Source organism: Haemaphysalis longicornis, unplaced genomic scaffold (genome assembly GCF_048455015.1).
Source record: "Haemaphysalis longicornis isolate Haplotype H1 unplaced genomic scaffold, Haemaphysalis longicornis Haplotype H1 scaffold_6, whole genome shotgun sequence".
NCBI lineage: Eukaryota > Metazoa > Arthropoda > Arachnida > Ixodida > Ixodidae > Haemaphysalis > Haemaphysalis longicornis.
The window spans coordinates 76,740,078-76,759,283 of record NW_027526407.1 but is presented as its reverse complement, the minus strand read 5'-3'; the positions used below and the strand labels follow the sequence as shown (position 1 = coordinate 76,759,283).

At 49.1% G+C, this 19,206-nt stretch overlaps 1 protein-coding gene across 1 annotated transcript in view; it reads left to right on the top strand.

Moving 5' to 3' along the window:
- The window catches only part of Pxb (putative Hedgehog signaling attenuator pxb), a 218,891-nt gene that overhangs the window by 117,928 nt on the left and 81,757 nt on the right, over window positions 1-19,206 (top strand). Inside the window, exons 2-3 of the mRNA XM_077675311.1 lie at window positions 5,701-5,856; window positions 11,735-12,011. Coding sequence (XP_077531437.1) covers window positions 5,733-5,856; window positions 11,735-12,011 — 401 coding nt within the window. The 5' untranslated portion in view covers window positions 5,701-5,732. The remainder of the gene's footprint in view (window positions 1-5,700; window positions 5,857-11,734; window positions 12,012-19,206) is intronic.

Genomic DNA, 19,206 nt, shown 5'->3' with positions numbered 1-19,206 from the left:
CTCGCTCTTAGCAAGCTGGCTGCTATAAAGCCCTTCAGGGAACCTCCGCTTCCCACGCGTTTGACTTTGCCGCGTCGCTGACGCCTGGAACCCTTACACCGTGGTAGGCTGTCCCTTGACCGTATAATGCCTGCGCCGCTCATAGGCAAAAAGCAACATCATTATGGTTTAAGGGCATATAAGGTGTTGAATTACGTTTCTCACGAGGTCCGCGCAGTAAAGCACATTTTATTATCATCAACTCTCGCAATGGTGACGCAAACACACCGTCCGGGCACCATCACCTCTCACATTGGTGACGGCAAACTCAAAGAGTGTTGGGCAGCGATGATGGCAATCACAGATGCCAGTGCTCACTCAAGTATAACAGCCCGTGTCAACTCCAAAGCGAAGCCTGCCTGGTGTCGCAATAGACTTTATATTCCGCACGCACCAAACGCTCAGTTCTCTCGAATTGCGACTCAAGAAAGAAGCCTTCTCTGGAAGGCATTGAGCAATAACCTTTCCTCCACGACGCCTTGATTCTTCCTCGCGTCCTTCTCTTCTTCGTATTGCTGCACGAATCTAAGCTTCGCCCGTGTGGGCTGCCGGGGCGAAAGAAAAACGGAGTTGTGCAAGCACTACAATCAAAGCTCCCCATCTCGCCCTTTGAAAACTTTATCTGCACCCAATTTCTTCCTACCGGCCTTCTCCGCGCGGAGACTCTTTTCCATTCTGCGTCATCATCCCCCGTGCCCCCATTTTCCCCCTATCAACTCTCGGGCTGCCCTAATTCCCGCCTTCCTGATTCCGTTTTCGTTTTTTTCTCTCTCGCGGAGTCTTTCCCTCTCGCGACGATCATTTCGGGCACAAAGGGTTGTCAAAATTGGAAGGGCCGGCCGCTTCCTCCTTTTTCGCTTGTCTTCGGAACTGGGCTCCTCTTTCGCCGTGCAAGCACATTTTCAGTGTAGCTCTGTAACAACGCCGGGTGCGCGCTTTTGTGCTCCGAGGAGGAGGTGTTGGCTTTTAGCGGTGCAGCGCCGCTGCCTGCCGCTCCTCCGAGAGTCCTCTGGCGGCGCAACAAATGAAACATTAAGCCGTCAAACCGTACACTACTGGGAAGACCCAAAAAGCGAGACAGACGAAACGAACAAAGAAGAAAGGAGAGAGAAAGACGCGGAACTGGTTGAAGAAAAGCGAGCGAACTCCTATTCTCTCGTAGCGATGAGAGGTGCCCATTTTGAGAGCTTCTTGCGAAAAAAAAAACAAGCGCAGGAAAGAACTCCTCTTCGCCTTCGAAGCGAACGGCAGGCGAGCAGATTGCGATGTCAAGCTGTTACACTTTCGCGCGGGCGGAGGAGTATAGCTGCTGCCTCAAAGTGCTTTAGCGCGCGCGCGCGCTAAAGCAGGAAGAGAAAGACAGTAAAGCGCGCGAAAACACACGCACAAAAAAGGCGGGAACTACAGAAATTGCGATCAGCAGCGTATACACTCGCGAAGCCAGAAAGTGCAACTGCTGGCGCTTTGTTTAGCCCACTTTCTTCTTGCGTGGTTTCGTAGATATCTTTTTCTATGTGTGGGGTGAGAAGAAAATCAGTAAGGAGTTTTTATTTTTGCGGTAATTTTTGTTCTCTTTCATATTTGAGCCTATTATGGGAACACCAGCGCGTGCGGTGTGTTGGGTTTGGAAGCGCCACTTTCGAGCGAACAACAAAGCAGCGGTAGCGCCAAGGGGTTACCCTATGCCCTACGCTGTTCGTATTACCATTTTCTCGTTCTTTTTTTTTTGGGGGGGCTCAGTGAACTCGGGCTGTCACTGCGATTCCGCGTGATAGCAAAGACCTCGCGTTGAAAACGGAGAGCGAATGCGGATGAAGCCTGTTGGGGAAGGGAGGAAGATTAAAACGACGGAACGGATTAATTTCGGCACCGCTCCCCGGAATTGCATTCTTCGATGACTCCAGTGTCCCCTCCGTAACTCTGCAGAGTAAAAGAAAAAAAAAATGGTTCATAGTTCCGTAATTCTTTTTGTATCTTTTATTCGCTTAACGATTCCGGCGCGTTTTTATGGTTCGGTACGCGCCAGTCGATGTTGAAATTGCGTTCCCTCTGCATGGTCCAATATACAGCAGCTGCTTACTGCTGCCTTCGCTCGCGCCAACTTTCAAAAGGCTTCCGCAATCCTCCGCTTGCATCGAAGCTATAAGAATGATACTCTGTAGCCCCTTCAAGGTTAGCGACCAGCGTTAAACTTTGTCTTTACGTTTAGCCTTCTGTAAGAAATAGTTATTCCAGTGGGCTTCTTTGAGTCATTTTCTGTGTTTTTGTAAACAGACATGTATACCGTCAAGTCGTAATGTAAGTCCCCAGGGAAAATAATGGATTCCGCTGGACTAGACTCGTTCCATCAATGGGTAGACACTTTCGTCCTGCAGTGGGCATGTGATTGATGATGATGATGATGATGGTGGTGGTGAATAATGGGCCCTATTGGAAGAAGCAGTTAGTCGGAATGTCGTGTCACGACCTGTCAACGTAGTGTCTTCTGCGGCAGATTTTTTTGGGTCGTACATATATCCACACGCAAGGAATGATTGACGACATAGGGGAAGTAGCGGACAACCAACCGGGGGAATGATTTCGTGCTGCTCTGGACAGATGATGAATGCCGACAAAAATGGTGACTTGCGTGTGGACGCAGCTAAGCGTTTTGATCGCAGCAGACTTGCCTCGGCTTGTTAGGTCCATTGCATGTAAACATTCCGTTTACGGTTCGCCCGAAGAATCACCGCCACATCAAATCTATGGTCATGTCACTTGCTTTATCGCTAAAACGGCGTAAGATACGCGTAGCGTACGAACTGGCCGTAATTACCCCTCCTGAATCCGTGGGATCGGACGACCAGCCCTGCGAACGCTTCCGGAAGCACAGGTCGTTGACTTATTGCTCGGCTGCATTACCGCCGCCTGCGCGTTCGGAGCTTTCGAGCAATTTGGGGAAGGGAGCTAAATCGTGGGTCCAACCGTTGCGGAACACCAAACAACCCCCACACGCTTCCAACGAGAAACTTTGATCATTAAACCCGGACGACCGCGCCCTTCGCTTTGACAAAGTTTCGGCGCGCCGCCAAGGCAGCGCCGCGATTCGCTCCGAAAAATCTGTGCCGCTTTCCTCCGACGATAGTTTTGCGACGGTGGCTTCCGAAATCAACCTTTATAGCGGGGAAGCCGTTGCCGGCTACCGACGTAATGCGGCGGCTGGTCACAGTGAACGCTTTTTTCCCGAGCGCCCGAATGGCCCCGTAGCGTGAGCGGACGACATAACGCCAACGACGGCGCTTCCCTCTCGCGGCCGATTCCGCCACCAGACTTCCGCGCCCGAAGCAGAGGCGCACGCTAGCGTAGGAACGACCACGACACACGAAGCGCAGGAGGGAGAAGAAGCGAGCGTTCCTCTCCCTTTCTCTCTCTCCATCCCTCCAGGCCGCCGGCGGGCTCGTCTGCTTTCACCCGCTAACTCCCCGCCGGTTTCGCCCTCTCCGCCATTGGTCAGCGCTCCGCCGACTCTCGAACCCGGTCGCGCCCTCCCCCCACCCGCTCCACGGGATGTCGTCTGCTTTCGTTATGGAGGGCTGCTCTGGCCGCTCGGTCTGTTTCCTATCTGCTGGCAGGGGCGGTGGTAGATTCTCTTTTGCCTCTGATTGCTTGATGCCCGCAGGGATTAGACGTCTTTTCTGCATTTGTGTTGGCGCTGGACCGCCTGCTCGATTCCTCCCCTCCCGGCCGAGCCCCAGAGCGAGTTGGTTGCCTGCCTGCCTGCGCGCGCTTTTTTTTTTTTTTTTGTGATGATGGACGCTTGCTTTTGAAGAGGAGGTATTTTGCGCGCGCGGTGTGTGTGTGCGTTGGCCGGCGGAGGGTAGAAGCGCTTTTCGTGTGTCTGTCCTGACGACTGACCTTCGCAATAAAGCAGTCCTGCCTATTGAGGAACCTGCCGGCAATTTCTGGTTTGGGCAGGGATGGAGCGGGGAGGGGGGTCATGAGAGGCAGGGGCACGCGATGGCGTTTCTCGATAGCCCGGCGATCTCTCTCATCGATGCTGCTACCGTAGCTCTCTTTCGTCCGTGTTCCTCCCGGAGTGGGGCCAGCGTGGCCTCCGCCCAGAATCCGTCTTTCGGTGATGGGCCGGGAAAAGAGCATTGGGCAGACATTCTTTAACGACGTCAACCGCATGACCGCACTGCTCAAATTGAATGTAAGCGTCACCATATTCCTATCAGCTGTCCTAATCTACCCCGCATCTGATGCCGGCAGCGCATGCGCCAGCAATCGTAAGGGTTCGGCGTCTGTGTTGTTGCGCTTGAAGTCGTAAACAAGTTGCGTTGCACGTCGTCTTGAGGACCGACGTGGACACGACCAATGACGTAGGAAAGGGAGACGTCGGAATAGTGGCGTCAGTAAGGAAACGGCATTTACTTCTGAAACACAAATATTGGTTACAAATGCGAAATCAATATCGTCCCCAAAGTACCCAAGTCTCCACACAGACCACTCAAGTCTCAGTCGCAAGACTGTGACCTAGTCTTCCTCATTGCATCCGGTTGCAGCGTCGTGTCGTTCCATGAATGTCGTTGCGGGACGGGGTATAAAAATAAGTTGAAATAATCGCAGATGTACGCACAATCAATTCTTGAAGGCCAACTACCATTGTATTAAATACTGTCCAGTGAAAACATTTGTTTTCTGCTATTCGATTTCACAACATCCGGCAGGGGCCGCTTGTAGAAAGATCTGCTTTTGAATTTTCCGATTTGCTTTCGTTCAAAAGGCCATTGAAATTGGGGAAAGTATTGACTTGTTACAGTGACTGCTACTGTACACAGTCGTCACCGTTTAAAAAAAAAAAAAACAGCTGCCATGGACACCTTGTGTAATCTCCCAACGAGACCTAATTTCTCACGAACGTGCTGCCGTCCTCGGCCCTGGTTGCCTGGTTCACCAACTCAACTGGCCATGGTTCTTCTTGCGGAAGAGTGCCAACAGATCTTAATATGACCGAAAATGAAGTCTCTCTCTCTCTCTCTCTCTCTCTCTCTCTCTCTCTCTCTCTCTCTCTCTCTCTCTCTCTCTCTCTCTCTCTCTCTCTCTCTCTCTCTCTCTCTCTAACCGCACTGAAAATTTTAAATGAGTAATGTCTCTTTCAATAGAAACGTTCTGGCCCATGCGCAAATTTTTTTTATGGGGTAGTCAGCGCAGACAATGGTACCGAACTAGAGGAAACCGACCACCAGGCAGGCGCTCCGACATCCGCGCCCCAGTCCGGGCTTCATAAAGTTTATGCCAAATAAGACCTGACGTCGCCATGTGTCTAGAAATTAATTAAGTAACTTTTTGTTCCTATAATAAAGTTGATTCCCACTCCTCATCTTCATCCTCCTCCATGTTCAGAGAGAGAGAGAGAGAGAGAGAGAATAAACATCTTTAGAGAGAGAGAATAAATCTGCATGTGTCCAGCAGATGGTGATGTTATCGGCCTCGACCCGTGAAAGGCATCTATAGTCCAGTATTCCTTGGCTTCGACTCGTTGTCCTCGCTCGAGTCACAATCACTCACAAACTTGTCCTAGTATTGGAGTGAACTTTGTTATTCGCTGTGCTGGTCTTTATGCGAGCTGTTTGTTGCCAGTGCCGTCGTACAACGTGTCGTCCTTTTCCTTTCTCGCAGCTGGAGTCATCTCGGACCAGGCGGGTCCAAGGATGTCGTTTGAGTCCCCGCGCTTCCCGGAGCCTCCGGACGAAGGCGGAGGTTTGGGAGACTCCGCGGCCGACGATGACGACGATCCCCTAGCGTCGTCCGAGTGCGGAGACGACGTCGGACCCGGTAAGGCCTCTTAGGCATGTTATTGCGACGACCACCCCCGCATTGGCTTTGGCCTTCCTGTCAAATAAAAGCTTGAAACTAACTCTCCCTTTCAAAGGACCCTGCACCACTTTCCAATTTTTTGTTCGAAATCTAAAAAGATTTCATTCACTAGCAAAAACCGCATCCAACACTTGGGATAGGGGGTCACAAAGTATCTCAGCCAGATATTACAGCTCTACGCCCATCAAGTAACTTACCATCATAGAGATTAGGAGCTTTCTCAAAAGATGCCGTTTCTCTTGGGTGTAGGAAAAAATGGTCCCGGAAAAAATGGTCCCGGAAAAAATGGTCCTGGAAAAAATGGTCCCGGAAGAAATGGTCCCGGAAAAAATGGTCCCAAATCCAAGGTAGGAAAAAATGGTCCCGGAAAAATTGGTCCCGAAGCCAAGGCAGGAAAATGTAGTCTTGTTCGAGTAAATCCGGTTAATCGCACCAAGAACGTTTGTTTTACTGAAATTCAGGTTGGGTTGCTTTCATGGCCTCTCCCATATTTATTTTCTAATTTGCCGTTAAGCTAGCTTAATCCACAGATGTTTCGCATTGATGACGTCTCCACCACATATAGCATGCATAAATCTCAGCACATCTCTGTTTTGAACCCGCACGTTGTGTGAAGGATAAACCGCTTCTACACAACCTCGGCAGGTGAAGGTATACCGACACGAAAAACAGGATACTGGTGATGTGTAGTGAAAGGAACGAGCGTCAGAGGGTGCTGCCCAGGGGGCTAATCAGGCGTGGACGGGGGCTTTCGTACGACCTTTTGTAAAGTTTGTACGAAAGTTCAAGGCACATCAACAGAAAATTTCGCCTTCACATTCTCAGAGTTGTAAGCACCCCCTGCAATTTTTTACATGTTTTTTTCCTTAACTTTTCCTTACACTATTTGTTGATATTTGTTTCTCTTGAATGCTTTCTTCTTTTGTTTATTCATGCTTTGGAGTTAAAGATTGTATATTTGAATTGTATTTACATTTACATTTTGGTGGCCGGACATTTCGGTGCACGCACTTTTCAGCGCACGGTCGTTTCAGCGCACGGACGTTTCGGTGCACGATGTCTCGGTGCGATCATTTCGGTGCACGGGATGTCCCAGACATTAACTTAAAGCTTTAGCTTTAATATCTTAATTTCGATATGACTTTACGTTCGAGAGTTGAGTTTGGGCCGCGCTGCGCAGAAACGAAGGCTAAACCAAGGCGGAGCATCAGCGCGTAAATCCCTATTTCAATTTACACCGATTCTGATAAAACCTCGCAGCGTAGAGCTTTAATGACCTTCCAGACACTGAGATAGCTGTGTCCGACTAAGCTTCTAAATCGGCGGTTCCAGTCCTCGCAGTTGTTTGTGCGGTTTTAATCCAATTACTTGCACTAAATTTTTAATCGATGCTCAGCCCTACCATCCATCCATCCATCCATCCATCTGTACATACATCGCCCACCCATCCATCCATATTTTAGCCTCCACAGGAGTTAATTTCTGCCCCTTGTAGGAATATTAAAGCATTCCATCTCTTTCTCAACCCTTTAAAACGCAAGCGCACAAAAGCAAAGCCGCAAAAAAGTTCAGATCTGACTAACTTGAAGAGAAACACGTCGACTGGAGCATGGGACCATTTTTTCCTAGATGGTCACTGGGACCATTTTTTCCGTGACCATTTTTTCCGGGACCATTTTCTCCGGGACCATTTTTTCCGGGACCATTTTTTCCGGGACCATTTTTTCCGTTTCCGGTTTCTCTTTTAGCAGTTTCTAGTATGCCGTCTGACGGCAATCTAGCTGATCGCTGCAGGCATGGCTAGAGTGCCGTCCGACAATATTCGAATACTTAAGATTAGGCTATCCCAGGCCAAAGCGTCTGTCGTTGTAGTGTAGAGGATACGTCTTAGCTTCCTGATCCCAAGGACGTGGTTCTAGACCTGCTTTTGCCTCGGTTTTTTTTTTTCATCTTGAAATTGAACTATAGTTTTTATGGCTTAGGTTAACTTTGGTGTTTTAAGTGCTTTCTTTGTGTGTGTTAGGTCATGTTATGTTATGTATAGGTTAGGTTGCCTAGCCTTACGTTATTTAGACCCATGTAGTGCAAGACGCGGTAATTTTGTTACAAAACGCCGGTGGACGTCGATATAGTATACTGCTTATAATACCGTCTGACGGCACTCTAGACACGGCCTTCTCTTTTTCTCTCTGGGCATTATTAGCGCGCTTGGGTAACGTCACTCGAGCTATATTGCGGCCATTGGCCGGCTTCCTTCCAGTTACAGCAGTGAACGCCTTCGATATCCACTTCAAACAAAATTGCAACAATAGTGAAGCGCAAACTGGAGGAAGGCGTATCTGCTGCGAGGAGCAAATAACTGAGTGCGTCCAGCCAGAAAGAAGAGAGAGAGAGAGAGAGATGGTGATTCGGGTGAAAAGGAAAGGAAGTGCACTGGAGATATTATTGAGCCCATCTGGGGGCTGACCTGCATACAACCCAGTGTGGGGGGGGAGGAGAAGGAGGGGGATGAAAGATTAGAGAGGAGAAAGGGGTGATAAAAGAGATGGGTAAGGAAATAGTGAAACCGTTTATTTGAAAAAGTTGTAGTACAACTGAATACTGAGTTCAGGCAGTACTGAATACGATAGCATGTTTACCAGTAGCGAATGAATGAATGAACAAACCTTACTGATTTAATGTAAAAATCAGACTGCCGCCTTTGTCCAAGGTAATCGTGCAGAGCATCGAGGTGGGATTGAAGGCTCAGTGGGGGTTGTGCAGCGCCACCAATGACCCTAATGGCAGGTCTGGGAACTTGAAACAGCGTCGAGTGTGGTGCGGCCGTACTTCGCCCATCCGAGTACTTCGAGTTGATTCAGGGAAGTTTTAGAGCCGAAGAGCCACCACGTGGTAATATACTCCGAGAAATACAGTTTGCAGTTCGCGAAGGGCCGCAGAAGCATGACGGTTGCCATGGCAGCAAAGCCGTTTGCTCTGCAGTGGGTCTGGCGCTCTAGGGGCCGCCATGGTGGTTTTCAGGGTGACACTGGCGTCGTGCGGCACCGTTGCATGCCTTTGAAAAATACGTCTCAGTGCAAAATGGCGGGCTTGTATGTGCAACGTAACTCGTAGCCCACATAAGTCAGATCGTATGCGGCGGGTACCCGTCGTTGTCCTTCTTGCGCAGATTATTCGCAACGAATTCCGCAATGATTGAACATTCCGGAGCGTTGCAGTGAGCCGGACCGACCACCCATTGACCTCAACCGGAAGTTGAAAAGCGAGAGTGCCAGGTTGCAAGAAAAAGGAAATTGTCCGTACTTTGTTTTCACGAACACACAGGCAGACGAGCGCAGGAGAGTTCTTCGAGTTTTTTAACACGAAAGTGTTTTATTCCGGGATTCACGAAGAGTTAACTTACGGTATATCCGTCACGAAAGTGACGCCAGCACAACGAAGCAAGCGGCCTGTAAAGGGTGCACCCCTACACACAGGTTCTCCTTGCTGGGAAGCAAACTTATATATATATATATATATATATATATATAAAATACGTTATACTTAGGGTTGTTCGTTTTCGGGTTTTATATTACAACACGAAAGTGTATTATGTAAAGATACACCAAGATTTCACTGACGTCATATCCGTCACGGGAGCTACGCCAGTACACCTTCGCCGAAGCGAGCCGCAAGTAGGACGTCGCTTGCCAAGCACACCCACAAGACAGCCGCCTACCGGAAAATTATTCTCAGCCGCAGATTTCGCGGCACATTTCACTTTCGTGTTTTACCGATTCCTATGACAGAGGAATCAACCGCAGGGTTCTTTTTTTTTTTGCCATCTTCAGCTCACCTCTGGTGTTTTGCTTACTCAAGGAAGACCACTATGGTGTTCTGCACAAAAATAGGCTGGATATTCACGTATAAGTATTTTCCCGGGATAGCCTGGAGTGTTTCATTCACCTCCGGCATCGCTGTGTTTCATAATAACCTCAGTGTACTGTGGATGCTAATTTTGCAACGCATATACGTTGTCACACGTACGCTGATGCCACCCCGGTTTCTCAGTGCCATACTTCGTTATTTACCTCTCGTCATACTCGTAGTGATGCCACAATAACAACGAGAATTCGTCCTTTTCCCTTCTTGGCTTGTGTTCTCAAGAAGCGGCGTGCTCAACCACTACACTTTAGAGATAAGCAAGAAAGCCCGCTTTCGGGATTCGTCGCGAAAATAAGTAGTGCAACATTAGCCTGTTTGATAATATGACACACGCCATCAACCCTATACAATCAATCAATTGATTGATTGATTGTGGGGGTTTAACGCGCCGACGCAACGCAGGCGATGAGGCGCGCCGTAGTGGAGGGCTCCGGATTAATTTTGACCTCCTGGGGATCTTTAACGTGCGCCGAAATCTCGCACACACGGGCATTTTTGCTTTTCGCCTCCATCAGAAAAGCGGCCGCCGCGGCCGGGAATCGAACCCGCGACCTCGTGCTCAGCAGCACAACGCCTTAGCCACTGAGCCACCGCGGCGGGTCCTATACAATCAATCAATCAATCAATCAATCAATCAATCAATCAATCAATCAATCAATCAATCAATCAATCAATCAATCAATCAATCAACAGTTGGTGTGAAAGCGAGCACAAGCGCGTGTTGGCGGGACAGCGACCTCGATTTTGCGGCTTCAAGGGAGACAGTAGCAAAAATATCTCATAAAAGCGGTATAAATGTGAACAGGACAGTTGACCCTATTCTCGAGAGCGCTGAAGCTGCGCTAGCCAATCAGCACTATGCTTTCCGTGGGGTTCAGGTATGGTAAGTACGTTTGCGTCACACTCGGGATAGTGTTAGTACAGCGCGGGCTGATATAGGGAAGATGTCCTTGTTCGCCAGGTCTGCGTCAATATCATCATCATTTAGACTTCCCTTTAAAGGTTGTTCTCAGGAAATAGACTTATGTTGCGATGAAGGTGTAGTTCTTAGTGAGAGAAACTAATTACACCTTTTGCCGATAATTGTAAAGTTACGAGTATCGTATTTTACGAGTCGAAACGCTGTGCGCCCTCATCGCCGTCCGATAGGCCCGTCGCTCGGCGTCTCGAAGCGCCCCGTCACCGCTTGCGCGCGTTTCAAAAATGGAACGTGACGCGAGCGCAGGTCCCAGTAGGTGGAAGAGATGATGGAATGGGAATGAACAACGGTGAAATGATGACACTGCTGCAGGAAAAAATGGGCCCATCTCCCCGCGAGGGGGACTCCAGTAAATGCGTCGCATAGGGGGTGGGTGTATTGCGTTAACGTTTAGTGTTTGGGGAGTTGGTGGTAGTGAATGCGTTGTATCAGCAGCTTCTTGACGTAGTTTGAATGAGTCAAGGATATAAGGCGCGTTCGTAGCCTTTGATTCTGTGTCGGTTTTGTGGCGCAGTGGGAAGAGCACCATGTACCTCGCGTTCCGCCCACAGGTAGTGAATGCGTTGTATCAGCAGCTTCTTGACGTAGTTTGAATGAGTCAAGGATATAAGGCGCGTTCGTAGCCTTTGATTCTGTGTCGCTTTTGTGGCGCAGTGGGTAGAGCACCATGTACCTTGCGTTCCGCCCGCAGGGTCGTGGGATCGAAACCAGGCGCCAGTAACTGTTATTTCTTTTTATAGTGTAGGGGGAGGCTGGCTGCTGCGGACGCCGACGCATGGGTGACATCGTGAGTTATACAAATGCTCTGCATTTAAAAGGTGCGACAGGATTAACGAAGCAGTGCTCCATATTACGCTTCTTAGCTTTGTGCCGTTGTGTCCTTTCCTCTCGCGATTCTTTGCAAGCATTAATCACCTTGCCTGTTGTTCGCAGGTTGCTTTCCCCGGCCTCCGGAGTTCAGCGTTCCCCCTCCGCCGCTGCCTCCCAACCTGTGCTCATCGGTGGTCGGGGGCCGCCGGGGCGTCGGCTCCTCGTCGTCCTCTTCGTCGGGGGCCAACGCGGTGGCCCCCGACGAGCTCCAGTTCTGCGAAGTGCGGCCGATCGGCGCCGAGCTGACCACCCCGTCGGCGTTCCCCTCGCTGCCCGTGATCGCCGTGTGCTCCTCCGTCGTCCTCGTCGCCGTCCTCGTCGCTTCGTTCCTCCTCTGGAAGTGAGTACCTCGTTTGCCGTTAATAAGCCCGTCCTACAGGGTGCGAAATTCGCGGTGAAATTCGCAGCGAACGCGGCGAAACGATCTATTCCCTTTGCCTTCGAAGCTAGGAAAATCGGTCTTTTCGCAGCACGAGCGGCGCCGCATTTGCGATTTCGCAGCGAATTTCGCACCGTGTAGAACGGGCTTTACTAGGCTTGTTTGTGAGCGATTTATGGTGTGCACGGGGCGTCCGCGTCCTGCATTCCTCATCAAGGGCGAAGACACACGCGCGGAGAGCGGCGGGTTTCCGCGCGCGTTTTTAACGCGAAAGTGTTTTATAATCCGGGATACACGAATATTTCGCTGACGTCATATCCGTCACGGAAATGACGCCAGTATAACGAAGCAAGCTGCCTGTAAAGTACGCACCCCTGCACAAAGGGTCTTCTTGCGGGGAGGCAACGTTTAGCCCTCAAGAGTACGTTATACTTAAGGTTGTTCGCTTTCTGGTTTTATATTTTAAAACGACAATTTTTTTATGCCGGGGTGCGGATAGATTTCACTGACGTCATATCCGTCACGGGAATGACGCCAACACAAAGACGCGAGCTGCCTGTAAAAGATGCTCCCCTGCACAAAGGGTCTTCTTGCGGGGAAGCAAGCTTTTAGTACTAAAGAGTACGTTATACTTATGGTTGTTCGTCTACGGGTTTTATACTTTAACACGAAAGTGTTTTACGCCGGGATACGCCAAGATTTCACTGACGTCACATCCGTCACGGAAATGACGCCAGTACACCTTTGCCGAAGCGAGCCGTCAGCAGGACGTCGCTCGCTAAGCACACCCACAAGACAGCCGCCTACCCGCAAATTATGCTCAGCTGCAGATTTCGCTGCACATTTCACTTTTGTGTTTTACCGATTCCTGCGACAGAGAAATCAACCACAGTTTTTTCTCTCTGGAAACCGGTAGGTCAACAGTCAGGAGCGCGCATGAAGGCTACAGGACCACCTTTAGAAAGAAAAAAAAAAAACGCGTGAGGAAACGCTTTCCTCTCCAAACATGTGTTTAGCCCTTCAGACGTGCTCATCTAGCGTCAGCGGAAACGCGTCACCACCGGAACTGACGCTGTGCCAACATTGCGTCACCTAACTATAGAAATCGCGTCACCTAACTATAGAAATCAAAAACCGTTTGAATTCCAGTAGCCAGTAAAATGTGTCCTAAATACAAATCATACTCATTAAATTAACTTCAGTTTATAATTACACGATTTGAAGATTACACTTTGAATTTCCTGCGACCCTTTAACCGCCGCAAGCTCTGCCTGCCTATCGATACAAAGAATACCTACGGTGAGAAAAATACGGGGGCAATCTAATAATTCCCTTATGATGTGGGGGATCCGTTTGCGTGACTTCTCGCTGAGTTACGTCGCTGAGTTTTGGGCTGCCGAGTTTAATTTTGCTGAGTGTATTATTGTCGAGGCACACGCGAGAACCCGATTTTGCTTTACGAGTAGGCTTCCCTGCAGTACTGTACCGAGGAAAGCCAGCTTTACACAAATCGATCTTTACAGCTAGTTTATTTACCGTCGGCTTCGCAGTTTTACACGAGTGCAAAACTGGAAAGCCTGTTTCCAGGGGCAATACAAGCAGTACAGTCGAACCTCGTCATAGCGAAGTAGTATCGGGGCAGCAAATCAGTTCGTTATATCCGATATTCGTTATAACCGTAGATATAAACATCGGCTCTAATAAATCGGCAATCTGGCTCACGCAACAATCCTAGATAAAAAACGAATTGTTTTAGGCTTCGAACCCACTATAAACGAGGTAACCCTTATCCGTCTCCTTTTGGCATTTCAAAGTAAACAGACTGGAACGTGAGAACGTGTAATTACAACAGAACATAGTTCGTTCGGCGAAACAGACCGGTCTTCTTACATACCTGAAGGAGGATCGCCTGGTGGGTTTTCACAGTCTGAGCGGAATGAAGTTTTTCACGGTGTTCGCGCAATAAAGGGCCCTTTCTACTTCTGCAATTTTTCAAGGTACTAAAAACGGTTGTTTTGTCTCACTTTTTTATATCTTGCTTATATTATGCTACCTGTCGTATTGTGAGCCTCGCGGGAACCAAATATTTCATCGTTATAACCGATAACGAGGTTTCCGTTTCGTTATAAAAAGAACACGTATCATCGAAATCAAGCGTGACCAAACAAACTTCGTATTTAGTTCGCTACATCCGATAATTCGCCATGTCTGTGTTCGCTATAGCGAGGTTAGACTGTAGTATAAAATAAGAATGCTCTAGAAACGTTTTAGGTTTAGGCAGAATTTTAATCTTCCCGAAAAGTTTCTGGCGTGCTTTTCGGTCACGCCGACCTTGGGACACCGCGTGTCTCGCCAACTAAGCCAAGCAACGCGTGACTGATGCGCTCGCGGAGTCAAAGAAAAAGGAAAAGACGTCTTTTCGTGCCGCCCGTCTTACGCGCGACTTCAGTAAGGATAAGAGCGAAAAGCTGCTACTCAAACACCGCCTGCCGTGTTGCGAGTGCGAAGACCTTCACGCCTTGCTTGCCTGATGAAGCCGTCGTTTCTCAGGGGAGGCGGGCATCCGTCTTTTCGCGTTCCGCCATTAACTCCGGAAAAAAAACACCGGGCGAGAGCCGCGAATCGCCGCATCGCGTGATTGCCGAGGACGCCAACGTTACTAGGAGGACGCTTCGTCGAAGCGCACGCACTCGTAGCTTCTTCTGGACGACCATGGCGAATACGGGCGACGACTCGCCAGGGAACGATTCAAATGTGTGGCGGGAAAATAAATGTCCTCTCGTTAACAGTTTCTTGCTGGCCGCAGCAGTTGCATTGTGTGACGATGTAACACCGGTGGCTGTTATTAGACGTAGGCCTAAGAGAGGAGAAGACAGGAGGTGGTATTCTCGAATTTGTCCGCTTTGAAAACATCCGTTTCGCGTCCGTTTTATTGTGACGTACCTTCTGTTGTAGGCGGGCTTTGGGTTGACTGTTGCGCAACTGTTCTTTTAAACACACTTTAAACGACTAAACCCATTTCAAACTATCTTTGACGTGTTTATTGTTCCGCCAGCGAACCAACAACAAGGCGACGAAAAATCGTCTGCTCCAAATCGTCTGCTCCGAGAAGCCGCGGCTCATAGTCATAGCTCTGCAGTGCTTGCATGGCGTCACATGCGGGTATTCAGCTTTAGCCAATCAGGGCTTGCTCAAATGGACACTTTTGAAACGGACACGAAATGGACAAAACGCGAGAATACCGCCCCATCCGGGTGTTCGGCTTTAGCCAATAAAAGATCGCTCAAAACGGACACTTTTGAAACGGACACAAGAGAGACAGAACACGTGAGTACCGCCCCACGTTTTGTGTCCGTTTCAGAAGTGTCCGTTTTGAGCAAGCCCTGATAGGCTAAAGCCGAACACCCGGATGTGACGCTATGGAAGCAGAGCCATGAGCCGCGGCTTCTGGGAGCAGACGATTTGGAGCAGACGATTTTTAGTTGCCTTGTTGTTGGTTCTCTGGCGGAACAATAAATTCATAAGGTATAGTTTAAAATAAGTTTAGTCGGGTAAAATATGTTTACAAGAATAGTTGCGCAAAAGTCAACCCAAAGCCCGCCTACAACCGGAAGTACGTCACAACAAAACGAACGCGAAACGGACGTTTTCAAAACGGACAAACACGAGAATGGCGCCCCTAGACAGGTCATCCGTGCCGTTGAGATCCTGTGTCGTCTAGTGTCGCCCTCTCCGTGTTACCGAGAAAACACATGTGATCTCGCAGTGCTCTTCGCTTCTGCAGTATTCATCGAGTCGCATTTCCCTTTATGGCCGTTTACTTCCGGTGGAAGTGCACTGTCTTTCCTTTTTTTCAGCTTCCGGCGACTTGTATCCAGGTGCTCATCAACCGTAACATCCGCCGGCAGACATGAAAGAACGCCGTTCCGGGCGCGTCGCGACATTTGCATCTTGCATGGAGTTCTGTTGATACAATGTTTTCCGTGTTCGGTGGTGGATGTGTCCGGGCGTGTTTACCTTATGCGAATATGCATGATGCTGGAGGAAGGACAGGCGTTGGGTTTGGCGCGAAGATACTGGGAATACGAGACTGCCGGTACATGTACGCACGACGAGAAAGAATAACGCAAAGCTTTCTTGGTCTCATTGACGGCGATGTCGTAACCAAGAAGTATTGCAGGAAAGCCAACTTTACACAATGAGAGGGCACGTGATTGGTGATAATGATGAAGCAAGAAAGAAAGCGCTTCCCGTAGTCGAAGTCGAGGCTTGGTCTCTCGCGTTACGTAGCCTACGGCTATTTGATGGCGCCATCATTGCGTTCGGGTAGCCCAGCATTTAATTTGAGTTTGGACTTCGGCAGTTTCGCTTTTGGACGATGAAGATGCTTGTAGGGGGAGTGGGAGGGGGGGGGGGGCAGTATAAGCAGTACGATATAAACGTATAAACGCCTTACGGCGTTTTATTAAAAACCTTCAAAGACCCCATGTATCCTTTCGGAGCACTATACACGCAGTCCCTTTAAAGTGGGCTTCACTACTAAGGTGGCATGCTTTGCTGTGGAAGCATTGTTTTTTTTTCAGAGGCCTTCAGACGCTTATATATGAACATATGAAAGCTCTGGGATGTTTTTATCAAAAGCATTTTCTAACGGTGCGAAAGAGTGGCACATCGAACGTTTGAGACGGACAGACAAGTTTTCTCATTGAGCCTGTGCAGAAATGGTTACGCATTAAAAAATAAAAACAGCAGCAACGAATATATATACCGGATAGGTTATTCAGCGAGGCAGCTTTTCAGTTAGGTAGGAATGCATTACGCGACGCTTCGGAGGCCGCCAGTCTAGTCGACAGTATCGCTGCCATTAGCGTCGCTGGCGCAGCACTGAAAGCAGATGCGTCCCTGCGTACCTCGCTTGTCGCCACAGTGGAGAAAACCGCGTCGTAGCGCAGTCGAAAGCTTCTTTTTTCTTTTTTACTCGGATCGGTCGTGTAGAGTGCAAGGAGGTTGTATAAAACTTCTGTAGTGGAGATGGCGCTCAAACACTGACGCCGACTGCCGCCATCTTGCCGTGGGCAGAAAACTCGTTCCGTCGTAACAGACGCATTGCACCCGTCGCATCATGTGCTTGTTTTTGCGGCGGGTTACGTTATATTTTTGCTTCCGTTCTTTTCTTTTTGTCTTGTTTTGTTTCGTTTTCTTTTGCAAGTTGATTCTCTCATGCGGCTAGCTTTAAGTGAACCGACCATTTCTTGCGCGCTTTCATTTCGACGCATGTGGTTTCGGTTAGGCTCCTCTCTTCGTGTTTCTAGTTAAGCGCTGCGCACGTCCCTTGTGCGTGCGCCGGTGGCCGCACACATCTGCTAATTATTTACATTCTTGGGCGCAAACAACTAAAATAAACAGAAGACACAATGACCTTTCTTTTTTTTTTTTTTTTTTTTTTTTTTTGCTGCCCCACGTGTCGTTCTTCCGAGTTCTCTCTTGGCAAAGCGCAGAACTCGTGCCTGAAAGCGGGTGCCTGAACTGAAGACGCCGCCGCGCACATGTTCCTGTGCTGCGCACCAGGGCTGGGAAGGGGTATACTCGGTTACAACTCAAGAACGGCACCACCTCATGTAGTGTATCACTCCGCCAAAGCGCCGGACCCGTGACGTCAGTGCGCGCGCGTTTTGAAAGGGGTTTGCTATGAATGCGTGATATCGTCTGCCTTGTCTCACGCAGTTTGTTTGTCGTCACTGGAGTCGTTTATGAGCATATTAAGCCCAAAAAATCACGGGAACCGCTCACGCCATGTTCAAAATATTCCCGGTAACGCCCTACTTACGCCGCGCGGAGAAACATCCGGCTACGGTGATAAGGCACACCGGCAACTTCCGGTGCCGTTCTTAAGTTGTCACCGAGTATGGTAACAAAGATGGTTTGCAGATGCTCGGGATGTGTTGTGCTATCGGAACAGCTGTGCGTGGTTCTGATTTACTGTGATTGCTTGCCAGGCGTCGCTGAGCAGAGCATCCCACGCATATACACTGCACGCGAAGAGGAGCTGGCAACTGTAATGTACGGATAGTTAGCTTCCAGGCCAATCGTATGGTTCAAATAAGAAGACGAAATAAAAAAGTGGCGATTTTTTTTTCTGTATGTCCACCGGCCAACCGACAGCGACACGGTGATGACCCGTGAACCAGGGGGAAAAATGGCCCAGAATAATTGTTTCCAGAGGAGAGGATCATTAATAAACGGCCCTGGAAAATTGTTTCCCGGGAATGGGTCGGAGAAGAAATGGTTTCGAAAGAAACGGTCACAGTTTGAGCCCGCAGCGCTGTTAAACATCTCATAACGGGATTATACGTCTAGCCTTATAAGACAATCAACCACGTCTTGCAGTTCAGCGGGGTTAAGGACGTTAAAATCTGTCTGGCTGACGAGATTGTCGAAGCGACCGGGGTTTCTCGTCTTATATATCGCTAACTATAATCCATTCAAACATGTACCAACTGTCCCAGTCCCACGCCTTGGTATAATCTAGGCCTTTGAAAGGGGAACGACGAAGTTCAGTAACATCGACAGTTGGGCTAGTTGGCGTTGATACATCATTAAGCAGCGATTGAAACAGGACGACAGTCGTGTGTGTCTTCTCTGCAGTTGTCCTGTTTCAAGTGCTACTTAATTATGGGTGGAACGACGAAGGATTCGACGCGGTCATGTTACTCGTTCATTAAACCGCTCTTCGGCGTTCAGAACTGAATCCGAGAGGTGCGTTTCCGCGAGTCTACCTCTAAACTCATAACCAGGACACAAATTCTGGGGCAACTTTACTAACAGCCAAGACTACCCCCAAGAATGCAAGAACCAAACGTTTCCAGTGTTGTAAGAAGTTACAAAAAAAAAAAAAGAACAGGCGGCCAGCGAGAATTCGAGGGATTGATCGTGTAATGAGAAACCGTGGATTTTAAAGGCTTATATGGGCAGGAAACACTGCGTGCCGCTGGAACAAAAAGGACAGCTCACCCACCAGCAGAGCCGCTTTCAACAACCCGCATTCTCACTACGAGAAGTGTAAGCGCCTCCGCGCGTAGCATCGCGCTAAGAAATAATAAGAAATGTTCTCCGCTGCTGCTCGACTATAACTTCTGCTTCCGCGTAAAAGCGCAGA